General features: G+C 39.9%; 1 protein-coding gene across 1 annotated transcript; it reads right to left on the bottom strand.

Moving 5' to 3' along the window:
- Positions 1 to 7,695: 7,695 nt before the first annotated feature.
- LOC132263440 (probable cytochrome P450 313b1) lies at positions 7,696 to 10,120 on the bottom strand. The gene is made up of 7 exons (XM_059763209.1): positions 9,738 to 10,120; positions 9,461 to 9,652; positions 9,308 to 9,377; positions 8,943 to 9,243; positions 8,702 to 8,875; positions 8,566 to 8,632; positions 7,696 to 8,479 (listed from the first exon to the last, which is right to left on the bottom strand). The coding sequence occupies exons 1-7, from the start codon at positions 10,090 to 10,092 to the stop codon at positions 8,133 to 8,135; spliced, it is 1,506 nt and encodes a 501-aa protein (XP_059619192.1). The 5' UTR covers positions 10,093 to 10,120; the 3' UTR covers positions 7,696 to 8,132.

Below are 10,120 nucleotides of genomic sequence, written 5' to 3'. Positions count from 1 at the left end.
TTCAGTTAACTAGATGAAATTGTAGAAACTTTAATTGAAATGCTTGCCAGTGTGCAAATTACGAACATTAAGCAATGTACATTTTAAATATTTGCAAAAGTCACTGTCACGAAACCACTGAACCTCAAAAGCTCCTGCACAAGCTGTGCAATTTGCATTTGCAACTCCATTCTTTTTCCTCTTGGCAACAAGGATGTCTCTGCCACATTCCTTCTTACTTCCGACCAAATGATGCGGTGAATAAACACACAACTGAATACACGGACTGTGTTACTGAGAGATGAAATTAATTTCTCAGTTCTCATGCCAAAAATTCACGAAGAAAATTGTAATCCATTCAGAGTTCACTGAAAGAACGTCACAACTTATCGTGGATTCATTAAATAAATTTATGCAACTCTGTATTACAAATACTTCTTCCTCCAGACTCCCAGATAATATACAAAAATGAAAACATCCCATCGAGTCGTTAGATATTCCGAGAATGATTCAATTGATTCGATTGCGCTTCTGTTTGCGGGGGTGAGATTACAAATCGTGTCATAAGGTGGAAAGTGGCATGAGGCATGTTGAGCAAACAGCACAGACACGACAAAGGGAATCTTTAGTAATTTAATTGGCTTCGTTATTGTCATTTCCGTTTTGTGTCTCTGATTTCATTCCCTCACGACACACTACATATTGAGCTTAGTTTAAGACAGAAGAATGCCTCTTTCCGGCCTCTTCGACAGCCACAATCTCATCGATATTGTACCCATTTCAGCATCTTATCCACTGTGCTCTGCCAGAATGCGGAAAACACTGACAGAAGGTTGAGAGTTGAGCGAAATTTCACTATCGAGAGCACACTGAAGAGATGATTTAAAGACTTTTCCCTCTATTTCACTTCCAAAACTACCCACTGAGGCAGAAAACACAAACTTATCCAACTTTAATTTGACTCTTGAAGCTCTCGCCTGGAGTGTTTGAATATTGGTATCTCTCCTCGACAAGGGATTAACTTTGTTCAAACATTATTAGCGTGGCAGCGCCGATAGAAAAATATTAAATGTGGTAAATCTCGTGATTAGACGCTACTGAAAATAATAAAGCATCGTCTGACAGAGTCAATAACAGGGTCTTTGACGCTAAATTGACGAATTGAGGTGTATCGATTTACGCGTGAAAGTATCAAGTATGTAAACACTCAAATAAACCCCTCTTCATATATACACACCCTTTGTATGCGAGCTTACTTATATCCCTTGATAAATATGTGCATATATGGTGAGAGCACTAATTCTTCTCTGTGTGAACGTGAAATTGATTTTATCACGTAGTGAAACATCTCTTTAAAAGTTACAAGAGCGCACTGGCATCTTTTACTGCTTCATAAAATTGTAAATATTCATAAAAAGAAGTATCTCTGCATCAGACTTCTCTCTGAGAACGTCTTGAGAACACTTTACTCCACTTTCAAAGCTTACATTTAACTTTCATGCCTCGCGAATGGCCAAAAGATTAGGCTGAGAATGGACAAATCTGGCCAAAATTGATTTTTTTTCCGCACCTAAAATTCAAAAGCATAAACTTGCTTGAGAAAGTTTCCTTGAGTTTCTCGAGTTATTAAAATTTTGATGAATTTCAATGTCATTCTCCACAGACTGCAGAGCAATCGTAAATACTAATTTCTTCGAAATTCCCCGACAGACATCAATATTTCTCAAGTATAATGAAGAGAAGTCTTATAAGTCTTTGCCTTCAATTGATAGTCAATTTTTATAGGAAAACATTTCCTCAAATATCCATGAAATCACTGCCAAGACGACCAAGACACAGCGCAAACATCAATAATCCTTGGACAATTTAGCGAGGAGACGCACTAAAATTCTTTCAAATATGTTTCTTATTGTTCTTTAAATACAGTTCCACTCGTTAGGTTTGATTGTTTCGTCGCAATATTAGCACGACTCTAATTAATAAAGAAGTTACAAATATGAATGAGAGAATTCCGAAGGCTCACATTCTTCATGTTAAGAGATTTCTCGCTTTGAGCAAGAAGATTTGGTATATCTTGTGTGCACTATTGTCAATTCAGTGACAAAGGATAGTGGAAGATAAATATAACTCTCATTCAATTCTACAATGCGCTGTTGAACTTTTCTGTTAATGTTGCTGAAACAGCCTCAAGTTTTCACCACAATGCAACTGAGACACAAAAGTGCGACTGAAAATCTATTGTATGTCTGGTTTTGGTCACAATTCCATGTCCTTTCTTCCTCGATGTCGCAGTATTTTAAAGATTACCCACTATGAATTCACTTTATGCATGTGTTAACACTTTATCCACATCCTTTTCTGCTGAATTTATCGGAAATGCCTGAAAGTCAAGGACAATTTTCTGCATATTTCACTGCCATATGATTTAAAAGTTTCACCATCTCAAAAGCATTGCAATTCTTCCTCGCAATTACCCCTTTAATCCCGCCAGGATGAGACGCGGAAGAGTTGAAATAGTTTTGAGTGTTTGAGAGATTCTTTCTCCACCAGAAATTTTACATCAAGTTGAAGAAACTTTTCAAGTTACTTTTTGAGAAATTCCTCACTTTTTGCTACATTTATTGCACACTGCTTTCTGTTTCCCCATTCAATATTCAAGCACCTGAAGTAACTCTCTCTCTCTCTATCTGTTTAAAATCCTTCCTCTTCCACCAGAAATCGACAGGCAGAATATCAGAAACGTATTCCATTCTCAAGTGCGAAGCTGTTAAGACACTTTCAAGTCAATTGTGAAGTGAAATTTATTCCACTATGAGGATGTGTTTATTTGCTGTGAAAACAGTTTTCTATCTTTTAGCGTAATTGAATAGGAATGAAATTGTCGCGAAAACTCGTTTGCATTCTGCTAAAATCATATTCCTAGATGTTTATCTTGTGCTTTTTCAGAGAAACTTTCTGTGTTTTTTCCATTGGAAAATACACATTTTATCTGTATTATCTTATGCACTTGTTTGTAAAGATTTAAATAAATATTATTATTATTTTATCTGTATTGTTACACGCTCTGCGAAGCGAAAAACATATTGTGTTAAATTTACTCAATTCACTTTATCATCAAACACACAATCGCCGTCAAAGAGGCACCGAATCAATGCACCTTGTCACCGAAAAGCACAATCAATGAGGTTTATATTGCATAATATGTATGGCGAAAGCTCATTATTGTTTCCAGCACTTTCCGGACGCATCAATTGCCAGCCACAGAAGGAGTCAAGTCACCCGGAGCTACGATCAACACTTCCACCTATTCAGCATGGATATGTGGCACAATGGGGAGCGAATCATGTGTGGGTGTTCTCGAGCTTCACTCACGAATCACTGAACACTCATGGTTGACATCGAATGAACATCGTCCGTTGAGCGTACAATGCCGCTCTAAATCAACAATTAGAGCGGCTCCTATCCTATACAGATTGATTTAGGATTGACATAGCTCAGTGACGACCGGTGTCAGTCTCCACCTGCACATAATCTATAATGCATTCCCAATTACAATTGATTTTCGTCTGGTGAGAGCACAAGATTCGCTTGTGTGCTTGTTTGATGCGCTCTGCGGCTGTCAATTGGCTTATATGCGAAATTATCACGTATGAATTAATATCAAATTAATTGCAATAAACACTATGGAAATTCATCAAGGTTAAGTACAAGGGGCAGATATTATGATTGGAAGTGTTTAAGAATTGGAAGTGGTCAAATATATCGAATATTTGCACTGCTAAACCTTCTATTTGAACAAATTGAGGCATTTTCTACATAATTCTGATTAGAAAAATAAATTATATTGCTTTATCTAAGTTATGTGATATGATTGTGGTTGTTGATCAAAATTTCTGCACAAAAATCTAAGAAACAGTGAAATTTTCTACTATTTTCCCCCGGTTCAGGATGGCCAACAATTCTCTTTTCACGATATAAAAAAAACTTTCAGCAGGACACTTATCATAAAACTTTATATTGAGCAGCAAGACATAATCCTCAAAGGACCAGCGCGACTCTCATTACAACTCACATTAAGATACATGCCGAATTGTGGCACGTGTAGCAGTTGCGAGAAGGGCGAAAACACAGGGGGTTGAGTGAATAATAAAAACAATTCTCATTAATAGCATTTAGGGCGGAATGACATGTCCCAATATGCAAATTGCTACATTTCTCCGCATCATGATATTGTGCAATATAATTGTTTCCAATTAGAATGAGAGAAATGTGCTGTCAAACGTCACACAAAATGGAGCAATTAAATTAACATTTCAAGTGATTATTTCAGCAAACACGCTCCACATCACAGACTTGCTCACCATATCAATAAGTCATAAATCAAATTCATGAAGAGGCCAAGTAATCACATCCTCCATCGATGACAAGCATGTCAAATTATCCATACAATGCTGTATTTCCTCCTTAAATTATGACTCTGCAATTTATTTAATATTTCGCCAAGATATCGACACGGGAATCGATTATGCTTATGCTGGTAATATTTCATCGCGGAGACGCAGGGCGAAAAACAGGCCACGATACGTGATACGCTCTGGCCGAGACGAGAGGAAAATGGCTTGATTAATTGGAGGAGAGAAATTAAATATTCATTTAAATCATGGCGGAAGGCATTAAAACGCTAACTTTCGCAAAAGTATGGCCGCGCCAGAGTTTCCACCATCGTCATCGGAACTTTCCCATTGTCTCTATATATCAACATTAAAGGCACATTTTTGTATCGATTTGGCATGAGTGCAGAAATTTCTCTCGCAGCGACGATAAAACGTTCCACTTCATGTGTGCATTTCATGGGATTTTTGTGGCCAATTTATTGAACATCAAGATCAAAATTCACTCCATCGCGCCTCACGTGTGCAAAAAAGGCTCAGACCTCAAATCCATTCTCTCTCGCATAATAATTTCCGATATATATATTCACTTTCCACTGCTTTGAGCATTTATTTGGCGGATGTGTGAAGGAGAATTCACTCCCATTCTTTGCGAGAGACATTTTTTCTATGGTGATTCAATAATCATAAATTTGACTGTGTCGAAAGGGTCGCAATACAGGAAAATTAAACTGTGCAACATAAGGATTTGCCATATATAAATTTCCAATCTTACACAACCAGCCACCTTCCACCTTTTCCACCGTTGTTGTAATTCAATGAAAAGAAGGGAGATTGCGAGGCAAAAAATAGATAAATTTATTGAAAATTGTTAAGAGCGTCTGAGATACTTTCATGAGCACGGCGCACACGAAGGATGGGAAGTTGTGTATTCAATGTCGGCAACAAAGGAGAAAAAATAGAACTGTGATGGAAAAGGCATCGTAGGAAAATGGAAGAAAATAGGGCGCAAAAATTACAAAATTCACAAGACCAAGAAATGAGATAAAATCCATTCTAAGGATGAGAGTGAAAGAGGAAATCGATTCTGCCCTTTTCACCCACGTACACGCAAATTTCCTCGCATTCAGCACAGTCAGAGAAAGGAAAGAAAATGGCCCATTTAGGGGCTTGAATTGAGAGTGGCAAAATTAGATGCTTAAATAGATGTTCTCAGCACTCAAAATCAATTAGTTTTCCCCGCAGCATTGGCTGACCTCTGGACAGATCATTGGCATCTCTGCAGGCGAAATGCAATTTGTCAATGGTGAGGAATGTTGGGGTTGAGTATCGGGCGCAAGAACGCACTTCAGCCGAGTGCTTTTCCCTCTTGAAACCCTAGAGTCAGAAGTACAGCGCAAACAGCACACGAGAACACAATGTCTTTCCTCTCAAATGCCGAATTCATTCTCATGTGGAAAAGAGTGCTGGTATCGGAGGAAAAAGCGCCAAAAACTTTCTCCTTCAGGCCGCATAGAAAGAAAGAGATTTTACAGCATTTCACTCTCAAACTCCTCTCGAAAGTTCAAACAATGTTAGCGAACTTTTCGATGCCCATTTATTACGCCTCCCACCCGCCGTATAACTCACCCTAAATTGCGCAAATTCCACTCTCCACCCCCACGCTACACTTCCGACTCAATTCAGCAAAACATTCAATTGTCGGCCTCAAAGGAGATTCCGTGAGAAAATACAACAGCTTAAGCGATAAAGCTCCAATGCTTGAGAGTTACACATATGTTTATGCTGTATAAATTGACCCATTTGCAATTTTTCTCGCTGAGACTTTTCAATATTGCCGGGAAACATGTTTTCAATTTTCTGCCTGATAAATTCCTTTACATCTGGTCACAATATTTTCCAACGCTCTATATGCAGTGCATTTTTGAGCTGTATTTACATTCTGTGGCACAGCGCCAAGAGTTGCGACACACGATTTGCTATTCGTACATACATTCGCTTTTATCACTTTTTCCCTGGTAAACAAAGCTGATTCGCGGAAATTCAGGGTAAGACAAATTATGCTACAATCGACGAAGGATTCTCACAAAAGCGCCAAGTCATGGTTTCCCAGCGAAAGGATAACAAAGACACTCCAGTGAATTGATATCAATCAATTGCCAACACAGCAAAGATCAAAAGTTCCTCTGCAGATGCCAAGTGACGTGGAAAGACATCTTGATTGTCTCCAATCGAATCCATGAGCTGTGCAACCAACACAAATCGCTGCGTGATAAATGCAAAACATTTACTTACACCTATTCAGGTGCTGCCGGCAATCCAGCGATTTCTGATAGATCACCTGAGATAGAATTGAGTTTTTGCTGTCACAATTTCAATTCGCATGAATCACAGGAATGAAATTTAGGCGATAAATGTCAAGATGTCAAGATTGTTGGCCATGTTGTTCGGGATTACGTGAAAACGACTGTTGTTGCTGAATTATTTCGTCCCGCGCCAGTGTTGCAAAACTAAGAAAAATGCTTCCATCGTGACTTTCATTTTGTACGCTTTCATCATATTTTGCCGAGTCAAAAATTCATCCTCGTCTTCTGCAATATTCACAGCACGAATCGCAAAAATATTGCTATAAGGATACATATGTTATGTTTGATGTTATGGAAAGAAAAAAAAAGAACGCACAGATTCTTGACTTCATTTCATTCGTGAAATGTGAATAAAAAATCAGGAATTTTCAGTGGGAATTCATGTGTTTTTCGACACTGTGTAGCTTTTCAGCGCTGCTTTCTCAGTGAATAATAAACCATATTTTTCACGGGAAAAAGAAACACATTTTTCATATATTTGTGCTGAGAACACGAGATTCCCGTGAATAAATCCAATTATTCAATAAAACTCATCGTGTTCAGAAGATTTGCAACTACAAATTCATTGATATTCATATAAAATTCTCCATTCAAAAATATAACAAATAAGAGCTAAGAAAAACACGCAAACACTTCTCGAGTAAACCAACTTTCAAAGACACGACTTTATGTAAAATTTGTGGTTATTTCTGCGAGCAAAAATATATATGTTTGTGTGAAATGTTGTTGACAAAATGTCAGAAAAAATTAAAATGTTATTGAAATCAATATGTTAAATTGAAATTGGCTTTAAGCAAAACATTTGATTAAAAATTATTCAGTGGAGATTCCATGAATAAATTGATGCATAAATTTTATATAAATATTTAACCTAAATACGGAAATAGGAAAATTTAAGCACTTTATGCACAATATAAATCCCAACTTTTCACAAGTTTCGCAAGAAAACACCGCCGAAGTGGATCAGCAAGATTGAAAAATGCCTTTATTAAGATGAGTGATGAATGTTGCGGTTGAAAAAATGGGTGTTTATACAGAGGAGATGGATTGACTTGGAGGAGTCAGCACAATTGAAGGCAAAAATATCAATTTGGTGTGTCTCTCGCCTCATTTCACTCACACGGCCAACATTGAATTACCACTGTTGAGGGAAAATATCTCGTGGCTTTATTTATTTAGGCTCACGATGCTTTCCCTTTCTGTTGCCCCATAAATTCTTCATGAAGCATTCACGATAGCAGCAATAGAAATCAATTTGTCGAGCCTCCCGATTTCCCCGCGCGCGCCAATCGATCAGAGCCATTTGGCATGGAAGGACAACAGTGATTTGCCCCGGAGGCACCGCATAAACCCCAGAAACCACTTCATTCCCGGGGAGAGAATCAAACCCCGTCTGTTAAACTGTCCGTGGCCTCACGCGAACCATATGCCTGTTCACCAGCTTCAGTGTCACCTCGAAGCGATGCGTGAGGTCCTCCAATTTCAGGTCCGTGCTGAATTCAAAGCGCGACAGCAGATGCACCAGCACGATTTTCATCACCAAGAACGCATATTTAATCCCCATGCAGTTCCGTGGTCCGCCGCTGAAGGGGAGGAAGACGTACGGGTGCATCTTCTCCACGCGCTCCGCGGAAAAATGCTCCGGGTCGAAAGTGTGCGCATCGGGTCCCCAGAGGGATTCATTCCTGTGCATTAGCATGAATGCCAGGACAATGTTCACTCCCTGCGGTATTGTATAGTCATCTGTTGAAGAGAAGAAAGGGCGAACAAGAGAAGCTCTCGTTAGGGAATTTATAGCACAGAGAATGCCGCAAATGAAGGCGTCTCACTTAATTTGAATGGCGCGGTTACGGATCTCCCCACGAGCGGTACAACTGGGAAGAGTCGCAGAGTCTCCTGTTTGATGAAGAGAAGGAATCAGACAGCTGCACAAGCGCGAATTGTTATCAACAATGCCAGCATTACCTTTATAACTTGCTCCATGTACCGGAATTCATTGACTTCCTCATACTTAACACTATCAGGCGCCCTTCCTCCCAGAACACTGACAATCTCCTCGTGCAGTCTGGCCTGAACCTGAGAGTGCATGGCAATCATGAGCACACAATACGATACACTCAGAGCCGTTGACTCGAATCCCTGCAAAGTATCACCATCGCCGTGTTAAAGCATAAGATAAGTGCGCGCATAATTTATGTCCTCTCACGGTAAGTATGAGTGTTCCAGCTTCTGTGATGACGTCCTCCTCGGTGAATGACTTCTCACTGCAATCCGCCAAGCGCAGCAGTTGATCGATATGGACTTGCGGTGATCGATCATCATCACCTCTCTCGCGCTCCTCTCTGGCAGCATAATAGTCCGCCTTCTTCCTCTCCACCACCTTCTTCACAAAACCCAGCACCACTTTCTTGCCACTCTCCTGCAATTTGTACAGCGGACTGCGCTTGTAGAAGAAATCCAGGTGATAAAAGGGATTAAGTAATCTCCTCGCCATGCAAATCATCAAGCTGAAATGATAAATTGACTGGGATTTCTTCTCCAACCATTGATGGATGATAAATGTGCTCTTACTTATTGGCACCTTCGAGATATTCTGTATTTTGACCTTCCTGGATGTTCATCTTTGAACCCATTGTCGTTTCTGTGGGGAAGGAAGCAATTGTGAAACGTCCTGAAACGGCTCATAAAGTGCGGAAGGGTTGAAATAAAACTTTTTTCACTTACGACAAACTGTGTCCAGCGTAAAAGATTCCATGAATTTATAAAAATCCACCGCTTTAGAATTGTCTTCCGTGCACTCTTGAACGCGCTTCACGAGTTTCTTGGCGGTGTCGTTGAAAATGGGACAGAAACTCTGAAGAATGCTGACACTGAATGAGGAATTCATGAATTTCCGATGTCGCTTCCAATCGTGCACTAAAAGATACATCCCACAAAGCGTTTTACTGCACAAACGAGAGAGCTTTAACAGAGAGAGAGAGAGTGGTCAAACTCAGCGTACCTGCCATGGTTATAACTCCATCACCAAGGACTGGCGGAATAAATTGATACACGGAGCCACGTTCGAGACACTCGGGAGCATTTAGTACGGTTCTCATGTCCTCGGGCTGTGAAACGATAACGTATGGCTTTGTGCCCACCCAGAAGCGGAAGGGACTGGCAAATTTGCCAGCAACAACAGGAAGATTCCTCATGAACTCCTCGCAGCTCGTGCCAATCAATAGGTGAATGCTGCCCATGAGCGGCAGCATAAATGGTCCGGGCATTTGCAGCGACAACTTGTACACATCGCGCTTAATCCACACGTGGCCGAGAACAGAAGTCACAAGAACAGCCAGTATTATGAGCAGAAACATTTTCCACACCACACACTCTCACTTCCGG

Source organism: Phlebotomus argentipes, unplaced genomic scaffold, assembly GCF_947086385.1.
Source record: "Phlebotomus argentipes unplaced genomic scaffold, Phlebotomus argentipes genome assembly contig_2, whole genome shotgun sequence".
NCBI classification, from domain to species: Eukaryota; Metazoa; Arthropoda; class Insecta; order Diptera; family Psychodidae; genus Phlebotomus; species Phlebotomus argentipes.
The sequence above is the reverse complement of the archived record's forward strand: the minus strand, read 5'-3'. Positions and strand labels throughout refer to the sequence as shown.